Source organism: Alosa pseudoharengus, unplaced genomic scaffold (genome assembly GCF_046254945.1).
Source record: "Alosa pseudoharengus isolate Yale_2024_CS ecotype anadromous, Long Island Sound unplaced genomic scaffold, YU_APseudo_1.1 YU_APseudo_1.1_scf_19, whole genome shotgun sequence".
Lineage (NCBI taxonomy): Eukaryota > Metazoa > Chordata > Actinopteri > Clupeiformes > Clupeidae > Alosa > Alosa pseudoharengus.
The window spans coordinates 12756166-12777809 of NW_027468657.1; the positions used below are offsets into that span (position 1 = coordinate 12756166).

Sequence of the window (21644 nt, forward strand, 5' to 3'; positions counted from 1 at the left end):
ACACACACACATACGTACATACACACACATACACAGACACACACACACTCATCAGCACACTGATTTGCTTAAGCTATGTCAGGCTGATGCTTTTTTAGGGGTGGGGGCTAGGCTGTAATGCAGGGTGGGGGGGGGGGGCATAACTGTTCACTATACACAATTAAGTGGTATTCTCGTTGACCATTCGACTACACTACTCTAATTCACTTAAATCTACCAGGGACGACCAGCCTCCCAATAGTACTCAAAGCCCCCCTAGAGAGAGTTTTAGCTGCCATGAGCCAAGCAAGGGACAGGAGGAGCAGGTTAGCTAACCGCTAGGGAAGTAGCATGTGTTCACATTATGTGTCTTTTCACTTTCCCCACAGCTAGCAGAGCACCGCAGGGGGACAGTTCTGGTCCAGGTCTGTCCCTGAGTCAACTGCAACAGGGGCCACCTGAGGCGCTGTTCACACGAGACACTTATGTTACCTCCAGGCTCTCGATTTCTAACTGACTCTCGAAGGAACGCCATGATCAAAGAGTCACTAAACTAGTAGCTGGTGCGGGACACCTAGTGCTTAAAGTTAAAAAAAAAAACAGTTTAACTTTTGCAATCACTTTTTTTTTTTTCCAACAATAGGGTTGTTGCTTTGCAATCCGGCATAGTATAACAACTCACCATGGCAACAACACAAACACAACCGATATCCACAGCGCTTTGTAACGCTCATATTTTGAAATATTTGCAACGTATGTTGCATTTTAGAGGCAAATAAAACTATCTCGGTGTGAACTCCCCCTCAGTTGTCTTTTCCCAGGGACCCCTCACACAAGCTTATTGAGACTACACCTTGGTTAGGTTCAGAGTGACACAGATAAAAGCAGCTCAGAAGGGGTGGGGTGAGCACACATAGGAACCTGGAGCTCACTGTGTTTTACCACGAGACCAACACTTTACATCACACAGGAGTCATCTGGGCCCTTTCAGAAAGGCAAGATGGACACGCAAGATGGACCGCGCACTGCTGCATAACACACTACCAGGGGGTGGGGGGGGGGGGGGGGGGTGTTGGGGGCACTAGGCCCTTTAACAAATGCACGACTGTGTGCTGTGTCTGTGCTAGTTCTCTGTTGCTTGTCTATGTGCCAGGTCTTCACGTCATTCCTGTACAGCTTGTATTTAATCAAGTATTTAGAATTATGATACAACATGTTCCAACTTTGAAACACAAAATCACAAATAATGTATGTTACATATCTACAGCCCAAAGTGTGGTTGTTGTACTAGCAAAACTAATAATTGGGAATTAATGGAGTATTCTATGCACCTTATTACATATATAGTTTCTCTGTATTGTGTATGGAGACTATATTTATACATGTACATAAATATAGATGTGCTTATATGTACATTTTGATATTAAAAACATTGCGTAAAGAATAAAATAAATAAAAATGTGAATAAATCATACTGTTACGTATGATTTGTGATGCTATAGCTGTGGTAATAATAATTCTTATTACAATATTTAATAATAATATCAACAAACAAACAAACAAACAAACAAACAAATATTCTGCCTACCAAGTAACAAAAGGAACTACACCACATACCCTGCAAAAATGTACAATTTGGGAGTGCTGGAATGATTGTGGACGAGGGGGAGAAAGAGGGGGGTGGGGGGGTTGTTTCGGGTGAGGGGGGTTAAGGGGGGGTAGATCTGTTGTCCTGATGCTCAGTCTGTTTGTGTGCTGGGGACAGGGATGTTGGTGTCATGGTCCGGACTTTGGTCTCCTGCTTTTTCACCTCCGGATGTCGGTGGTCTCGGGGTCCTCCTGCTTGATCCCCCCGGCCTCCAGGCTTGCGCGGCGGGACCCCTGTCCGCGACTTCTGGGGTGCACGTTGAAGCCCCCTTTGCTAGGCTTGTCCTTCTCTTGCCGGGAGCCTTTGGGGTTGTCCAGGTCAGAGTGCGCGGCTGGGAGTGTGGCAGTGCCACCAGCACCAGCAGGGCGGCGATCTGGGGGTCCCCCGGGGGCCCCGGGCGCCTGAGCGTTGGGCATGGGCGAGCACAGGGTCAGGCTTTCACACAGAGCGCCCCAGTTCTGCTCGCACTGCGACCTCACACTGCGTGTGATGGCCTCCTTTACTTCCTCGCCGCAGCTCAGGAGGATGTTCACCAGTTCCACATACGGCCTGGAGGGGGAGACAGAGGGCACAGCAACACCCGTTACTACACTCCAAAAGTACACAAAAAAGAAACGAACAGGAAGGGGGGGAAAAAAACGTGAAGGTTCTTAGTACTTCTGAAGAGACACGTTGCCATTTTCACCATGCTTCATCACAGCAGGTCACTGCACACTGGCTAGGCACTTCGCCCTTCCCCACTGCGTTCACATCATCAAAGCAACAAAACAAGCCACCTTTTTTGAAAAATATTGGAAATGTTGGAACTCTAATTTTTTTCTCAGAGAGGCCCCATGTGGTGTGAGGGGCCCGGGGCCACGCATTGGCCTCTGGGCTCGTTTTCAGCCTCATTGGATTTTATGGGTGCAGGACTGGAGTGGCCAGCCCTTGTGTTTCTGTACAAGACTGCAGCTCTGCTGGAGCTGGGAGCTGGCTGCGACCAAAATTATATTTTAAAACCTCTAATCAGGACCTGGAGGATACGTGAAATCAGGTTTGTGTGTGTGTGTGTGTGTGTGTGTGTGTGTGTGTGTGTCTGTGTCTGTGTGTGTCTGAGAGAGAGAGAGAGAGAAAGGGAGAGAGGTAGGAAAAAGAGAAAACTGTGTGTTTATTTGTGTGTGTGTGTGTGTGTGTGTGTGTGTGTGTGTGTCTGTGAGTGTGTCATTGCATGCACTCTTCTCAGCAGAATAAACTTGTCACCAGTATGTCCTTAGGAAACCCATGCACATCATTATCAGGACCTTTATCTGTCTCACAGCTATATGGTCATAAACAAACCAAGACAATGGACTTTGAAACTCTCTCTGACTTACTGATAGAAGGGGATGAACCGAACCCTCCAGGGCATCATTTACCACGGGCACAGGCACCATTTGCCCACGGGCACGGGCACGGGCACGGGCACCATTTGCCCACGGGCACGGGCACGGGCACCATTTGCCCACGGGCATGGGCAGTCAGTGGGGACTCGGAAATAAACAAAAAAGCAAAGGCCAGCAAAGTAAAGCAACTTAGGGCCAGAAAAGTGTTGCTTTCCCAGCAACTCCACCAGAGTCTTATAACCCTTAACGCAGCATCCCTCGTCCTGCCACCCCCCGCACCCCACCCCACCCCACCCCCCGGCTTAAGGCTCTGAAGCTGAGCCGTGCTCCTACGCAACGCCTCTCCCTACTGCCCCCGAGGTTTGCCACGGAGCATGATGTCACCGCTCCGGCGACGGTGGCAGCCGCACAACAGTGAGCTCTTATGAGGCGGCACAAAGCCGGCGCTCAGCGGACGGATGCCTACGCTAACGCTAACGCTAACACCTCCTACTGCCCTCCCATCGCTTACACTCACACGCAATACATCATAAAGACCTGTCCATGCTGTATGTTATGGTAGGAATTGTGTGTGTGTGTGTGTGTGTGTGTGTGTGTGTGTGTGTGTGTGTGTGTGTGTGGGGGGGGGGGGTGGGGGGGGTGGGTAGGGGGTGTAGGGGGATTCTGAGCTGGAAAATGGGCCTGGAAAAGTACCACTGACTAGCAAAATGTTCCTTAAATAATCACTGCAGCTTTGGAATCTCTGAAGTAACTATCCATATGTTTCCATATTTAGAAGGAATCCGATGCACACGCTGGATCTGGGGACATGTTCAGACAAAAGACCATCGCGTCAGCGCGTGTGTTAAAAGGTTCTGTGGCTCAACTGGCACTTTGTTTAACAAGGTAGCCTATATTAACCACATGGTCATGGGTTCAGCCCAAGGAAGCACTCCTTCAACTGATGCAATGTTTTCCTTACCTGAGCTTTTTGAAGTGTTTGGAATAAAAGCAACTGCTGAGTGACACGACTAAATGCTTAATTGGAGTCGGGCTGAGTAGCGGCATTGTTTTCAGTAGGGCTGTGCCCGGCTGCTTGTCTCAACGCATACCCTGTGAGTAACTCAAACCATTTCTTCTGACTTGCGCTCTTCACTCTCAGTCAGAGACCCCCTCACACCCAGACACCCACTCTCTTGCCACCACTCACCCTTTGGGGAACAGGTCCTGGAAGTGGATCATCTCCACCATGACGTTGACATTGTCCTTGGCGGCCGAGCAGAGGTTGTGCTTGATGTAGCACTCCCGCTGTAGCTGAAACACCATGTCCTTGATGGCCAGACACTTGCGACTGATGCAGCTGAACTTGTGGCGCAGGCCATGGGCCATGCACTTCAGTGCATCCTTGATGAAGGATTTACCCTACAAGGAGAGAGAGAGAGAGAGAGAGGTAGAGAGGTAGAGAGGTAGAGGGAGAGAGAGAGTGATCATCATGCACGCTGATTAAACTAATGAAAATTATCAAATGAAAACAAGCAAAAAAACAAGAGTTTAGATCTAGTCTTCCTGGAGAAACACACAGAATAAGGGCAGGGTCAGCGAGTCCGACCCCTTAAGGAGGACTTGATGAAAATTAACTCTTAAGGAGGACTTTATGAAAATGAACTCATAAAGAGAGATGGGCCCTTTGAAAGAGACACACAGGGTAAGGCCAGGGTCAGCAACACTGACCTCATTCCTCCCAGAGAGAGGAACTCTCCTAATGGGGACACATGTACATGCACACATGCACGCGCACACACACACACACTCACACACACACACACACACACACACACTCACACTCACTCACTCACACACACGTGAGTACGGTACACTTTTACGGCAAAGGGTGTCCTGTTGTGACCCGACAATACCAGGAAACTCTCAGGCCTCTCATTACATGGCTCAAGCCTCCCACCCCCCCACCCCCCCCCCCCACACACACACACCCCTCACCCCCATCACGAAAAACGCACCAGCCCCAAATCCACCTGCACCTCGTGAAACAGGAGTCCCACCAGGGAGGGCAGCCAGCTGGCACATACACACCCGACCGGGTCACACATCCTAGGCTGGAGGCGAGGAGGGGGGTGGGGATGAGACTGGAGAGCAGCAGAGTAGGCCAGCATAGGGTATGGAGAAGAAAGGGATTGTGGGATGGTGGTGGTGCTGCCGGTGGCGGTGGCATAATCTGGAGTTGACTATAGTGGAGAACCCAGTGGAAACGGGAGAGAAAAGCCAGAGGAGAGGGGGGGGGTATAGTGGTGGCAGCGCTTACCTGCGAGTCAAACTTGCCAGCGTTGTGCAGGAAGGTCATGCAGATCTCCTGCAGGCCACGGATCTCGCACGAGTTGTTCTCGAAACACTCGAAAACGCCACAGCCAACATCGCCCGCGCTCACCAGACAGTGCTGGATTTCAGCTGTGGAGGAGGAGACAGACAGGGAGAGAGAGAGATAGACGAGGAAGAAAGAAAAAACATAAGGAAGGAAGAAAGGAACGAAGGAAGGAAGGCAAGAGAGAGAAGGAGATAGTTAGAGAATGCAGTGGCCTGAGGCAATAGTACTGTGACTTGAAAGTGATTCCGCAGGCCTCTCAGAATCCACCTGCAACTGTAATACACAACGCAACAACACAACCCCCCCCCCACACACACACACTCATCCATACAGATGTAGATATGTATGGAGATAAGACAGGTCGGTGTGTGAAATATGACAAACTCTTGGACCCCTTTTTAAAGTGAAATCAGCTCTGCAACACAAATCATATGCTGCAGGAATCACAATGCCTGCCCCCTCTCAGGCATCAAACCCGAGCTGCAACCTCAACGGGAGACAGGACTGCTTGGTTGGAGATAAAGTGGAAGAGGGTGTCACTCTGCGACAGCCTTTCTGCAATGCCCAATATAAAAACACATGGTGGTGCATTGCAGATACCTTCAGATTCTTGATGGGGATAAATGTGAGCGCCGAAGTGAGAGGTGGCGCTTTATTACGTATGATATGTCAGGCGCTTGTGGTGTGAGAATTTCAATGACACCGGGCAAATAAAAGCGCCGGGGGGAAACTCCGAGGTGCTCTGAGGGGGGCGCATGTTTAACAGATATAGGTCACACATCCTTGTCTATCTGAAACCTTGGAAGGGAGCGTATTATAAAAATAGCATCTTTAAAAATAGTTCCCCTTTTTTCTTTTTGTGTTTGTTTTATTTTACTACCTGCGGTGAGAGGGTGGATCAGGGAGGTCAAAGTTTAGACTCACACGAAGGATTTATGGTCAACATATGAACTTGATATTGGAGTACCATAGCGAAGCGGTTTCCTATGTTAGCATACCACTGAAGTTACCCTTTTCCCCATTTGGCCATGAAGCACTTGATCACTGTTCATGCTGGTGCGCACAGAAATGTGTGTGTGTGTGTGTGCGCCCGCGCGCGCATGTGCAGTTAAGTTATAGAACTGAATTGTACAGCAAATCTCACAGTGAATGACAACAGATTTTGTCATGTAAACGAGTCCACAATGTTTTGTCGATCAGTTGGTATAAAACTACGAGCTTACTAAGCGAAACGTCGCAGGGTATGTAGTGACACACTGTTATAGTGACCAAATTACAACTTATTGGAAAATTATAATTCTTCGCCACTCTAAGAGAGAGGCTCTCTTGGCTCTCAGGAGCCCAGAGTAATAAAACTTACCACGCAGAAGCCAAATGCTCGCCGGTGGTTGCGAGTCACGTATCCCTCGTAATTTTATACGCAGAGAGCCAGGGTTTGGGAGACTATCAGGTTCTTTCGTCATCAGTGTAGGGTTCTTCACAACACGAATGAAAGACTGCCGTTGTGGAACAAAAGCAACTTTCCCACTTTACCGCTTTTCATGAGAAGGCCTCCCGCAACCTCTTAATGCCAAGTCTATTTAACATCTGAAACCCATGCATTAATTCCTTAGTTCGATGGCACAATGTACTAACTACCGATTTTTGTATTCAGTGTAAAAATCCTTGTCCTCAACCCTATGAGAAGACTACCAGGGGTGAGGCACAAACCTCAAGTTTGGTGCGCGCAGGAAAAGTGAGCCGCTCTCCTCACTGCTTGTGTTGGCATTTGTGCGGGAATGTGCTTGCATCGGACGACCTGGCCGCAACGTGCGCACAGCTACCCACTAGTGTGGCCATCTGAGATATCGTGCCGTGCAAACCTGCTGAGGAACTGTCCCTGTCCTGCAGCAGGGAAGACAAGACAACCCAGGTGACCAAACACGACCTTCGCACGATCTGTTACCCGTTTCATTCTTCGCATCGCTGAATATGTTACTTTGCAAGATATTTATGTATTAGGCTATTGTCGGATCGCAAAAATGGTTGGAACTCAATAAATGGGATCTAATCACTTGAAGTGGCCTCTGCAACATATAATGCCAATGCAAGATATCAACTCTCGCAGTGTGCTTGCAGTCCTACACCTTTAGAATGAGAAAAAGTTGGACTTAAGGTCAGATCTTGTATTTGCGTTTACACCCACAAAACTACCGATGACCCACATCTGTCTTTTTATCCATTTTAATACACAGGGCGAACTATGCCACTAATTAGGCAAACTGATTATTTTAAACATCCTTTTAAAATGTATGCACGCTATCCTTCGCACGCAGCTGCACACATACAAGCACGCACGCACACACAGAGAAAGAAGTGCGACCGTATACATTACCTATCATTACCTACCTTGCGCTGTTCTATTAATAGTTTACTAAGATATTGAATTTCTGTCTCCGTATATTTACAAGATATCGACTTTCTTCATAATCGGAAAACGTAGTGTCGTGCATAATAAGATGTCGATTTTCTGCCACCTTTCTTTCTTTCCCCCTATTTTTGAAAGAAGAAGAAAAAACAGCAAGCGAACACGTTAGTCTAATTTACTGCCACGGAGAGCATACACGTGCCTACACGGGGTGTCCGGTAGATGGTGGGTTTATCAGCGACATGTATGACATTATAATCCTAGCTTCCAGATCGCTCCAGATGTTTTTGCGTCTTACCTGTATTCTGTAGAGAGAGCCGTCCTTTCTGGCTGGCCGGTTTTTCTGGAGGATTGTCATGAAAATCGATATTATCCGTCCCCACTACTTGTTCAAAGACTGAGAGCACCAACAGCGCTATTGCAAATTTGACCAACATATCTACAGTGACCCACAATTAGATCTGGATATTGTTGCTGTAAGTCTATATTTAAATGGAGCGGTAACCCCTGGGATTTTCTGGTTCCTGTGTTGTAACCGCTGCTCGGGGTGACGCGGGGAGTGAGCGTGGAAGAGGAATGGATGCTAGCTATATTTCCCGGAGCCCGGGTGTCAATTTTGATGAAGGAGTTAAGCAGGTGTTGTCAGTCGTGCTTCCCAACCAATCAGAGACACAGACATCCACGTCCAAGTTTGAGGGGAGTGTCTGCGGCGAAAGTTGTCCCTGCTTGCCATTTACTAAACTTGTAAAGTGTGTATGAGTGGGTGGCTATTTACTCTACAAGTGTTTGCTGTGAACTATCTCTAGTATGACAAAAATTCAACGGCTACATGGCAGCAATGTGGTTTTTGTTGACATACCTGATGTACAACTGTTTACATACCAGAAGAGCCTTAAATATAACAAATTACTTTATAAGGATACAAATATAGGTGCAAATAATGAGCAATTTAGTTCAGAGATAAATTAGTCTGTGACTAAAGTATAGTGGTTGCAATTATTATTGGTTGCTGTAACCCACCTCAAAATCACTTAATATAAACTTGGCTGCACAGGAACGGAAAGGCCAATTCTCGAGACTCTTATCAGTCCGCCATGAGAGGGAGGGAGATGGGGGGGCACCTCAACACAGGAATGACAGATATTGCACTGGAAATCCACTGTCTGGGGTAAGACTGGAAAGTACACTTAATCCTCTCCAAGGAAAACACAACGGTAAGTATAGGTCTTTCCACATGCACTTTGAACATGGTTTGCACAAAAACTGGTGAGGGCGCCTTGCTGGAAAACACAAAAAAGTGACTGGGAAAGAGAGAAAACAGAGTGGGAGACCTGTACTGAAGCCTTTGTTTTAAGACTTGCTAGTCTATACATTATGTTGACTGGTTGGGGGATTTAGTCGTAAGCAGTCTGTAGATTTAGTCGTAAGCAGTTTGGTAGAGAGCATTTTTTTTGCCTATTCTTGAGGTGATTACCATGAGGACTATATTTAAGCCTTCTTCTCATTCGAGCCCTGTAGTTCAAAGCTACTCAAAAGTGCCCGCATTAAACAAGTGTAAACTGTACCAAATCTACCTGAACATCTTAAAGTATTAAAGAGAATACAGATGACAATATGACCTGAAAATCTTAAAGTATTACAGAGAACAATACATTAATACAATGGTGCATGTAATTTTAATGTTTTTCACAGGGACACAAATATTACTACTAAATGACAATGCAAATGCAATTTGAAACAGATTCAGTTTTTAACAGAGCACCATTGCCCCCCTGTGTCGGTCCTGACTGCTGAGCTGTATGACCTGTCCTGGCCTATAAAGAGTGACATATCGATGTTTGGACTCGCCCATGGCCATTTAGCATTGAGGTAGATTGAGAGGGCACTATTGGACAGGGGCCTTGGTATCCCCTGATTGTGTTGTGTGGTTATGGGATGTGCCAAGTTAACACTGCACGGAAAAGAGGCCAATGCTTGTTAATGGCTGGCAGGGATTGCATCATTCGCTAACCACCCCCTACGGACAGCTGCTGAATTCATGGAAAGCCACACACACACGGATAGAGACAGAGCGGGAGAGAGAGAGAGACACACACACACACACACACACAAATGCAATGGCATGTGTCCACATCTGACTGCCAGAGCAAGACACAAACTCACACTCATACATGCATGAGAGATTGAATCTGGAATCCAGTCATAAAGTCTAAAACGTGAATGTGACCTAACTTAAAACTATACAATAGAAAGAGTCTATCAAGACTGTAAGGAGAGACAGTTCACTTGAGGTATGGTAACAAGCTATTTGTTTTTAACAGAGCATCCCACAAAATTCGTTTAATTAAGTATCGTATCCTACAATAAAGATATTATAATGTAACGTTATAACTGAATGATTCTCATTGTTATATATTGGTCATGAAATTTCACAAATCTGCCAACAATATGCTTCAACAAATGTTAATGTGTCACAACTGCTGCGTGTAAAGAAGCCTTACGACCAGCTGCGAAATTGTCCTGGGACGTTTTTTTCTTCTTTTATTCTGGCAAATGTATCCGGTTTTATAAGAAAGATCCAAACCTCTTTGGAGTACTAAAAAGGTATACAACCAGAAATAATTTATCTTCGCCAGAAGTGTGGTTTGATATTGATTTAAACCACTCTTAACTGAACGGAACGAATCATGCGACATTAACCGCATGTGAGAAACAGGACTCAATGAGTTGCAGATCTTCTGGAACTACTGAAAAATCGTTAATTGGACGTGGTAGATCTCGTGTGGCCGACTGAAAGACCAAAAATAGCCTCGAGTGCTCCTGGTGTGGTTGTAGACAAATATTTGTCCACCACGCGCTCTCGTGCCTCAAAGAGAACTGGAAATTATTCAGTTCAGAATTTGGCACGACAGGGACTAATCGAAAGAAAAAAAAATGTTTAATGGGCTATTGACCGATCATATGCTTCCGACGTGACCCCATCCTGAACGACAAAATGAATGCCGCTTTTAGTGATTTGCCCAAACGTTTATTGCTTTCCAGGAACAATTGGAGGACAGGATTTCATGCATACCGACTTTTGTTGTGTGGGTCGTTCACTGCACGTTGACACAGATTGCCTCCACCAAGAAAATTAAATCACAATTTACCTTCTTCAGTCTTCAACCAGTAGGCATAGTGATAGATAGTAGGGGAAGGGGTGGGATATGGCAAAAACGTGAAAGATAGCTCCACTTGGTTTGCTGCATTGTGCCTACCACACAGCCAACACCATATTGGACTATTCTATACTTGTGCTTTAACCGAATCGACGTCTGTAGAAGAGCCAGCCTAGCTGCGGACACACCCTCAGACTTGGCCAATGATTTTGAAGTTGCCTAGGCCCTAGCCAATCACGACAACCTGGCTTACCGCAAGCTTGTAATGATGCGTGTTACCACAGAGTTCTGGAACTACAAAAATCGCTGATGAGATACCCGTATATTTAGTGTTTTAGAGATCTTTTCGCTGGTCTGAGAGAGCGAGCGGGCGCGAGAGAGTACACCGTGCCAGTTTGGAATGTGCAATTACTGAACATAATGATACATTTATTTTTAATGCCGTTTCAATGTGACATCTACATCGGCTGCAAAGCTTCCAGACACGGCGCGAAGGCTGACCAACGCTATCATGTAATTTAGTGGATAGATGCATTCGACTCGCACGTGCTGCACTGAACGTGTTATTATCAGATGCCTCTGAATAATCAAACAGCAGAAGCATCCGTAAACACGACCTTGTATTTTGAGTTGTTGAACGAATTAAAGAGAGCTACAAGTCCACAGACGTTTTATGTCCCTTGCTGTTTGGGCAGATAGATAGATAGATACTAGTGGAGGTAAATTCAAGGCAGTAGTAATTACTGCACATATTATGGAAGACAATGTAAACGAATACAACATTGTGTGCAAAGGTTAATAATGCCAGTAACCAACAGTTAATATAAACAGGAGATAAATAGCCATATGCCTGCAGGATAAAAGGCTTCTTCAGTCAGTCTGTTGAGCCGCCACCAAACCTATTCCTCTGCCTGGTGAATGTGCTTTGCAGAGGGTGGCAGGCATGATCCGTGATGGGATCACGTCTCTGACATGAGGGGATCCATCTCTGTGCCAACCACAGAGCCAGCTCTTCTCACCAGCATGCCCATCCAGCCACATAGACTCCCTCTTGTTAATGCTGCCTGCCTCCTCAGCACACCCAAGCATGGAGGCGAACGCTGTCCACAACACACTGGTAAATCAGCAGGAGTTTCCTTGAGATGGTGGAGGACTCCAGTCTCCTCAGCAAATGGAGCAGGAATGGTGTCTCTTCCTGTAGCGTGTGTTTGCTGACCAGTCCAGTCTATTGGACAACGGCATCTTCAGGTTCTTGCAGCTTCTGTCCACCTTCACATCAGCCCCCTTAATTGAGGTTGTCACATGGGCATCTCTAGACCGCTTTTAAAGTCTTGAACTACTGTGCCCTGGTAAAATATTGTGATCTAATTTCTGTGTTTGGTACTATATTAGTTTAGATCTAGATGATTATGGTGATTATGGTGTGAGTTTTTTTTCTATTTCAGCATGTCAATGTTTTCACAATGTCAATATAGTTTAACTCAGAAATAATATCAAATATCAAAGCCTGAATGATTACACAAATTTGGTGAGGCTTTTGTTGATTTCAGATAACTAGAAAAATCCCTGCATCAAGTAATTCTTGGTAGATTGGTGGCCTAAAAGTGTTTTGCAACCAATGACAATCCAAGTCTATTTAATGCATAGGTATACCATTTCATTCAGTTACTGTGAAAGCATCAGTGTAAGGCCCAATATTAGGAGATGAAGAGTCTTCAACAATATGCATGTGATTATACTCATGTTCATAATTCTGTGAAGGAAAAGCAAGTCAGTTTTTGGATCAAAGATACATTTAGCAGTTTTGATACTCATAAATTTAACAAAATGGTTCTACAAGGCGTCTTTCCATTACAGGAATTTGTCGAACTTTCAAGTGGCTAAATCGTTTACAGGAACGGCCCACGTCTTGGTCCTTTCTGCCCTTTCCCTTTCCCCTGCGGTGCAGGACCTACTGGAAATACAGTTGATGTAGCCTTATAATTTTGCTCTTTGATAGCGACGTCAATTCCGAGCACAACAAAATAACGAATCTCTTCTCCAGCCACAGTACCAGCATTAGATTGTTAAACTCCTGAATTTCTAGGATTCCTCAAGATCAAATTGACAGTTCAGTTTTGCTATAATGTTACTTACACTCGGTTAAATGGCTTCATGGCAGTTGTAATTACTCGTTAAATGAAGATACCAGCTCGACTGTTGAATGAAAGCCTATATTTCTGCTGGCTTTTTTTTTGTGTGTTCATTCAGTGACAGTGACCTCAACAGCCCTCAGCTACTCAAGCCATAATTCCTTTTACTGGATTTACTGTGCAACCTGTGGTTAAAAAAAAAAAAAATTCTCGTAAAAAAAAACGACGCTTGTAAAAATGACGTTCGTCGTTGTCTTCCACCCATGTCATCATTCATCCCTGCAAGCCTCACCCAACAGTTTCAAGGTCACAAAGGGGTCCTACTGGTGTGGGTCAGGTAGTCGAAACACGCACAAAGGTGTGGACCACTTTAAATCAGCCTGCTAGTTCCTGTGTGAAAAGGTGCTTAAAGATACTATGTCTATAAACTCGTCTTCTAATCTAAGATGAGAAACTTACTAAGTTACAGTAAATGTTTAACCTTTAAACACACACACCCTTCTTAACTAGAACCCTCAATTCACATGTTCCTCTCTCACCATAATGTTTTGTTTTATTGTTATCATACCTGGCATTTTACCCTCACACAGCAGAAAAAGCTGTCCCTCATCTATTCCTGCTCGGTGGTGAGGTTAAATGCCAGTGTTATGTGAGTAAGTGAGGAAGGTAAAAAGGAAAGAAAAAGGAAAGATGGGGGTAGAAGACAGAGAGGAGGAGAGGGGTGGGGGTTGGGTGGGGGTGAAATCAGACAAGCTTGACCCACAGCCCTGGCTGGCTGCTATGGATGAGGGAACATCTGCTGTGTGCAGTGTAGGAGTAAGGGGACCTGGCTGACATCTTAGACATCCCAAGACTGTCGCACTACATGAGGGCATATCAATCTGGAATTCCAGGCGGACTCCAGCTGAAATGGAGAGCGTGGAGGAAGCTAGGAGTGCGAGGGAGAGAGAAGGGGCCGAGGATATACGATAGAGGACTGGTATGGGTTTTGGGGGGGGGGGGTATGTGTGTGTGTGTGTGTGTGAGAGATAGAGAGTGAGAGAGAGAGAGAGTGTGTGTGTGAGAGAGAGAGAGGGTGTGTGTGCGTGTGTGTGTGAGAGAGAGTGTGTGTGAGAGAGAAAGAGAGAGCGAGAGAGTGTGTTTGTGTGAGTAAGTGTGAGAGAGAGATAATGTGTGCAAGCGGAGGAATGGCCATAAAAATATGTAAGGAAGGCAGTCACCAGAGAGGGCTTCTTCCAGGAACACAGCCCCTGGAGATCACACAGTCAAAGAATAGCAAAATACAGTCCAGGGTTTTTTGGAGTGCATTTGCTGTGAGTGTGAGTGTGTGTCTGTGTGTGTCTGTGTGTGTGTGTGTGTGTGTGTGTGTGTGTGTGAGTGTGTGTGTGTGTGTGTGTGTGTGTGTGTGTGTGTGTGTGTGTGTGTGTGTGTGTGTGTGTTTGTGTGTGTGTGTGTGTGTGTGTGCATGCGTGTGCGTGTGCGTGTGCACACACGCGCGCGTGTGAGCGTGCGTGCGTGCGTGCGTGTGTGTGTGTGTGTATGTATACAGAAGGAATCCTACTCGCACGTGTGGGCAGTCGCGTGGCACAGACATTTCCCACAAGGCCTTTGGACCCAGGTGTCGCAACTTCTCCCACTTCAAAGCGCACAGCAGTCTGTTAATGTACCTGAGTCGTGTAAATGCTGCTTTTTTTTTACCAGCCTTGCACCATGGGCCAGAGCCCTCCCAATTACTTTCCTTACTTTTCTCATTTGTTAGTCCAAGCAGAATGAAAGAAAAAACACCTCAGACCATCGGTTTTATTTTTCTCAGAACAATGTGCTATTATAGAGCCCCCCATCCACCCTTTTAAATGAAATACTCGTTTATCCATTTGTTTTTGTTTTTACCATATGATTTTATACTGCACATAGCTGCCAGAGTATGGCAGCCAACCCCAACCCACCCCCTCCACACACACACACACGCACACACACACAACCCCAACACACCCCCTCCTCACACAAACACGCACACACACACAAACACACACACACACACAACCCCCCCCCCCCCCACACTCATTACGGTCAGTTGTGTCGTTCCCACTGCCGGACAATGAGCCTCACAGAGCCATGGGCCGCTGACACAACCCACCCCACACCCCTGCCTCGAGGCCCCTCACCTAGACTGCCCTGCCGATCAGGAGAGGAGTTGATGTCATCCCGTCCCGAGGTGCAGGGCCATGCGGGTCCAGCCCTGGCACACTCTAGCCTACTCAGCCCCTGCCCAACCCCCCACCCACCCAAGCTTTGGCACAAGGCCACCTCATTATACTGGGCCTATGGGTGGCACATAGTGTCATAGCCATGTTGTGAGGGGGTGGGGTGGGGTGGGGGGGGGGCAATGGTGGGGCTTTGGGTAGGGAGGGGGTGCTGCTGATGGAAGGATGCATTTAGGATAGGTTGGGGAGGGGGGACAGCAGTGGGAAACAGAGGGGTGGGCATCGGCACCATCCTACACTTCAGACCCCCCCCCCCCCCCCCCACTCCACTTCACCCTCGATGCGAGATCGGGCAGAAGGGTGGGTGCGTCATTATGTATGTAAGGGAAGTCTTGGATTTCAATGGGCCTATCTGGACTGTGCTGGTTTCCATCTGATCCTGTAACATTGGAGCCTGCGATGCTATATTTGTCGCAGCACAGGGCCAAAAATGATCGGCCAACACAATGTGACACACTTATTTCTCAGCGCCGGCTGAATGGCGCTTTGTGTGTGGCCCTGGGGGAGGCCAGCGGGCCATTAAAACCTCTCTTGTGTGTCTTGTTTACTCTCCGCTAATTGAGAGGTGATTGGGTGTCCCGTTGTGGCCTGCATTCAGCGCTGGTGGGGTTGCTGGCCTGGCCAGGGCCTGACGTTGGCTTTGGATGGAGGTGCAGGGAAACAATTAACGCTGTTCGCTCACTGGGGGGAAGAGCACACAGCGTGACCACAGACGAATGGCCATCTCCATCCTCACGCTCACACTCCATCTCTCTGTTTCTCTCTCTCGCTCGTTCACTCACTTGCGCGTTGTTGACCCCTCTCTCTCCCATTTTTTATGTCAATGTCTCTCTCTCTCTCTCTCTCTCACTCTCTCTCTCTCTCTTGCGCTCGTTCAACTCAATTCAAATCTCTCTCGTTTACTCACTTGCGCGTTGTTGACCCCTCTCTCTCCTAACTTTTAAGTCAATGTCTCTTAGTCTATCTGAAAAGCCTGATATTGCACTAGAAGTATTGAATGTGAATGTAGTCAGTGGGTTTAAGAGATAAGGTAAAAACACACATTTATGGTGGAGCATGCCTTTTAATTTATTTAGTAATTGACAATAAATCAAATTTTTAACATACAGTAAGTGGTCATCAACTGGGATCATAATCGATCAGGAGCAGTTTTTGTTTGCTTTACTTGATATACCGTAATTTACTGACTATTAACCTAGGTATATATATTAATATGGCACAGTGTCTTCAGCTATGAGGTTAATACATGACGGAGGGCTATACTGCACAAGGAATGCATTTCTTTTCTTCATTCTTCTTTATGATTAAAGCTTGTTCTGATTATTCTTTGGATTATTGAGCATTGCAGTTAACACATTTTTTTTATTTGCATAAAACACTGTCCTGTGGTGTATACAAATGTGGCTTATGGGCTACTCAGGCATTACTGTATTAAAGGGTTGATATATTAAAGGGTTGATTTATTAAAGGGTTGATATATTAAAGGGTTGATATATTAAAGGGTTGATTTATTCAAAAGTCTCACTCAATTTTGCAAACTCTCTCTAACCCTCCTTCTCTCCCACTCCGTCTCTCTTTCTCTTGCTCTCACTCACTCTTGCACTTCATTGCACTCTCTCTATCTCTCCCTCAATTTTTCCCTCTTTCACTCTCTCTTACTCTCTTTCTCTGGGTCCTCTCTTCTGTCCAGTTCTCATCCCCCTCTTTTCCCCTCTTGATTAGGGCCAGTTCTGCAGCCTCACGTCCAGCACGGGGCACAGTTCATCTGTGGGCAAGATTACCACGGCCAGGAGGATGATGTCATCCTGGCCCATGAGGTAAACATGGGGTAACAAAGGGCGAATTAGATTTCAGAGGAGCGCAACAAAAAATCCGTTGTAATTCACATGAGTGCATCGAAAAGTCGTTCCGATAATCTCCATAATCAAATATTATGGTTCTGCTAAGAAGATGTGTCTACTGTACGTACTGTATGTTCTTCTCATTAATGTTTATTGTATATCACAGTATTACAATACATGACAATATAATATAGTATTGTAAACAGGCCTAACACATTATTAGTTACTGAACTATGAAATTACATCTTATGAATACTGTCCCTATCTCTTCAAACTCTTTAAAATGCTCTGCCGTACTGTGCAATTTACCACAGTTAAGTTGGAAGTGATAAACAAGCAATCACCAGTGTGTGTGTGTGTGTGTGTGTGTGTGTCAGAGGAAGGACAAGCACATAGACCACACACACCCTGTTGGAGGTGAGAGGAAGAGACAGAGAGGAGTGAGAGATAGAGAGAGAAAGACGAGTGCGAGAGAGTGAGTGGGGGGGTATACAGAGAGAGAATGTAAGTATATACTTGTTTTATCTCATGAGGGGGGTATACAGAGAGAGAATGTAAGTATATACTCGTTTTATCCCATGAGGGAAATTCTTCGAGAGAGGGATAGAGAGAGTAATAAAATGAGAGGAAGAGAGAGATGAATGGGAGATAGAGAGAGGGAGAGCGGGATACAGAGAGTGAGAGGTTAAAAGAGAGGGGGAAAGAGAGAGGTATAGAGAGAGTAAGAGATTAAAAGAGAGGGGGAGAGAGAGGGATAGAGAGTAAGATTAAAAGAGAGGAGTGAGGAGCAACAGAGAGTTGTGGGTAAGAAACGAGAAGAAAGCAGGAGAAAATAGTGCTTCCTGAAAGAGAGAGAAAGGAAGAGTGGAGAGGGGAGAGAGAGAGAGAGTGGGGAGAGGGGGAGGGGGAGAGAGAGGGATGAGAGAGGGGGGAAGGGGACCATGGTGGGGAAGAGGAGATCAACTTTCAGGCCTTTTGTTCGGCAAGCCTACCCCCACAGGATAAACACACACACACACACACACACACACACACACACACACACACACACACACACACACACACACACACACACAAACACTTGTGATTGATTTTCCACTACTCATTTTGTGGGATATTCATGGGTGTCACAGGTGTGTGTTTGTGTGTGTGTGTGTGTGTGTGTGTGTGTGTGTGTGTGTGTGTGTGTGTGTGTGTGTGTGTGTGTGTGCTGGCAATGACCTCTTGCCTCCTTTGTTGCACTCTAACACGCGCGGTCACACACACACACACACACACACACACACACACACACACACACACACACACACACACACACACACACACACACACACACACACACAAACACACACACAGTGTTAGGCAGAACTCTGCTGATATCAAAACTCAAGCCTAATTGTTTAATTGTTGAACAACTGCTGGCATGACAAAGAATTTGCCCTCCACTCAGAATTTGAAACACACACACACACACACACACACACACACACACACACACACACACACACACACACACACACGTATTACAAACTACTCCAAACACTTCCCATAGTGTCAGAGCCAGACAGTGCAGGGTCAGGACATGCTAGTGTAAGAGCTATAGTGGTAAGACACTTTAGAGATACTTTTGAAAGAATTGATTTCCCAGGGCTACCCAGGAAAAATACTATTTCAGATGTAGCACACTGGCAAGGCTGCTGCTGTTTGTTTTAATGACTAGCTGAGGATATTTTTTACCATGAAGTCCACCTTATTAAATCGGCAGTGTTTTCAGTGACCCTATCAGTGGTCCAAATTCTCCACATTCCTTATGAAATTACATGTATAAAATGTACCCTGTATGAACAGTTACCCCCTTGTTTGGATACCCATTAAAATGTGCATCTATCTCGGGCACTCTCTAAACCGGTTTATTAATATGGAGTGTGAATAAACTTTGGATCATTCTTGCACCCTCAGCAAAGCACACCAAGGTTCTCATTTCACCAAAGGTTCTCATTTCACCAAAGGTTCTAATTTTTATGGCAAGATTAGAGTCATTAGAAGTAGAACATGTATGTTTACACACCCACACACACACACACACACACACACTCACGCACACACACACACACACACACACACACACGCACAAACACACACTCACACACCCACACACTCTCACACACACACACACACACACACACACACACACACACACACACACACACACTCCTCTTAGTCAACCTGACCCTATTGTTTTACGCTACTGTCATCTCTCATAGTGTTCAAGCTTCTGCTGTTTGTCTGTGTTCTTTTCCTTTTTTTTTGTCTTCGGATTAAAACACTGTTTCCCATGGCAGCAAAATTGCTGGATCAAACATCTGAAAAACAAAGATTAAAGAGCAATCGTCCGTCTGGAATGAAGCGCCTTGTCAAATCAAGACGACGGCACAAACATATCAGCCATGTAATAACAGCACGTCTCCCTGGGCCTGCAGAGTGCACGGCACTTACCGTAATGTTGTAATTTTGTTTACTAAGTGTTTACCAGGCTTTGAGGGCATTTTGTTTACTAAGTGTTTACCAGGCTTTGAGGGCATTGAGTCTCACTTTTTTTGGGGTTGTGGTTGCTGTGCACACGTGTGTTTACATACGGTGTGTGTGTGTGCGCGTGCATGTCTGTGCTTTTGGGTTGGTGTGTGTGTGTGTGTGTGTGCGTGCGTGCATGTGTGTGCATGTGTGTGTTTGTGTGTGTGTACTGCTGTGAATGTTTATGTGTATCTGTGTGTGTGTGTGTGTGTGTGTGTGTGTGTGCATGTGTGCATTTGTGTGTGTATACTGCTGTGAATGTTTATGTGTATCTGTGTGTTTGTTTGTGTGTGTGTGTGTGTGTGTGTGTGTGTATGTATGAATGTGTGTGTGTGTCTTGTTCCTGCTGTGGGTGCTTGTTTGTGGATGCTTGTATGTGTTCGAGTGCTTGTGTGTATGTGTGTGTGTGAGTGTGTGTCTTGGTACTGCTGTGGGTGCTTGCGTGCGTGCGTGCATGCGTGCGTGCGTGTGTGCTGGCGTGCGTGGGTGTACTGGACATGTCACGTTGGGACTATATGACAGATAGAAAGATCAGCAGGAGTGGCGAACCTCCTGAGGTATGCTGGGAATGTGGCCCCGTAATTATGACATCCGTGGCTCCTCATCCTCAGGAGTGGAAAAAACCCAATGAGAGTGAGAGAGAGAGTGAGAGACAGAGAGAAAGGGAGGGAGAGAGACAGAGAGAGAGATTGTCTGTGTGTGTGTGTGTGTGTGTGTGTGTGTGTGTAGGCAGTTTTGTATAAAGGACTAGAAAGCAATACTTGAGTAAAAGTACATGTATCGTACTAAAAAAAGACTTTGGTAGAAGTGAAAGTTACCTTTTAGAATATTACTTAAGTAAAAGTCTTAAAGTATCTGATATATACTGTACTTAAGTGTCAAAAGTAATTTTCTGATATTTAATGTACTTAAGTATTTGAAGTAAAAGTAAAAAGTAAAAAGCAAGCGGTTTTATTTTGAACTTTTATTGTGAACTTTTTTTTGGCTTTCTTATAGTAAAGCATAAAGCATATTCAGGGTTCCCATATCTTCTTAATCTCACTCATCAAATCAAAATCACATTCTTTTCTAGGACTTTTCAGGCACAATTCTCTTAAGTTCAAAGAACAAACAGCATATTTTTAGAGCTGACATCAAAGAAAAAAACAGAAACAGAAATGTCACTTTTGTATGAACTTCAGGTAAAAATGAAAAATAAATAACTTATTTCTTTAAAAAAAAATGACCTGAACATTTTGGTCATGTGGTATGAGCATTTCTAGGGCTTACTCTCCAGGTCACCATCTCACTCTCACACACACACACACATGCCACCTATGTCCAGCAGCTACTAATATGCCAGTCATTAGTTGAAACTGAAAAGGTGTCTGTTCATCTTCAAAAGAAGATGGTTTTCAAAGTTGCCAGAATTCAGTGCCCGGGAGTTTCAGGCCCAAGACCGGCCCACGTTTTCCATAGTGGTGGAAATTGGATAAATGAAGCAACATTTCAGCTCTTACTATCCTGTAGTTTTTATTAGTACAATGGTTCAACAAATGTGTAAAAGTTATATAATAATTCACTTCAACTGAGAAGTTAACAAAAAAATATTCCACTATTCCACAAGTTACAGTTTTTCTCAGTCGCTTTGGTGCTTTTTTCAGTTCAGAATGAAAATTCTCATAACTATTAGTTCAACCTCCACAACATTTAGTCATTTGTGCACATCATAGTAGCAATTTCTCCTTCCTCTGAACAAATTGCAAATGCTTTTGGACATGTATCAGTTGCTTTCATACAATTCTCTGCTGTTTTTTAACATTATCATTTGCTTATGTCATGTCAGTCAAAATGAACTATACTTATGGATGCTGAATAGTCATTCCCAATAAAACTAATAGTCTTCATTTCATTGCTTGAGTCATTACATACAAAATTGGTGAAC

General features: G+C 45.4%; 1 protein-coding gene across 1 annotated transcript; it reads right to left on the reverse strand.

Moving 5' to 3' along the window:
* Positions 1 to 1687: 1687 nt before the first annotated feature.
* Positions 1688 to 8293, reverse strand: stc2a (stanniocalcin 2a). The gene is made up of 4 exons (XM_076292865.1): positions 8053 to 8293; positions 5288 to 5430; positions 4178 to 4389; positions 1688 to 2176 (listed from the first exon to the last, which is right to left on the reverse strand). Exons 1-4 carry the CDS (start codon positions 8189 to 8191, stop codon positions 1786 to 1788), a joined length of 885 nt encoding a protein of 294 aa, XP_076148980.1. The 5' UTR covers positions 8192 to 8293; the 3' UTR covers positions 1688 to 1785.
* Positions 8294 to 21644: the final 13351 nt, after the last annotated feature.

Coding starts and splice junctions, on each gene's coding strand:
- stc2a (XM_076292865.1), bottom strand. CDS start 8,191: ATGTTGGTCAAATTTGCAATAGCGCTGTTGGTGCTCTCAGTCTTTGAA. Junction 5,431..8,052: donor GCTCTCTCTACAGAATACAG/GTAAGACGCAAA, acceptor CCTCCTCCACAG/CTGAAATCCAGCACTGTCTG. Junction 4,390..5,287: donor CTGGCAAGTTTGACTCGCAG/GTAAGCGCTGCC, acceptor CTCTCCTTGTAG/GGTAAATCCTTCATCAAGGA.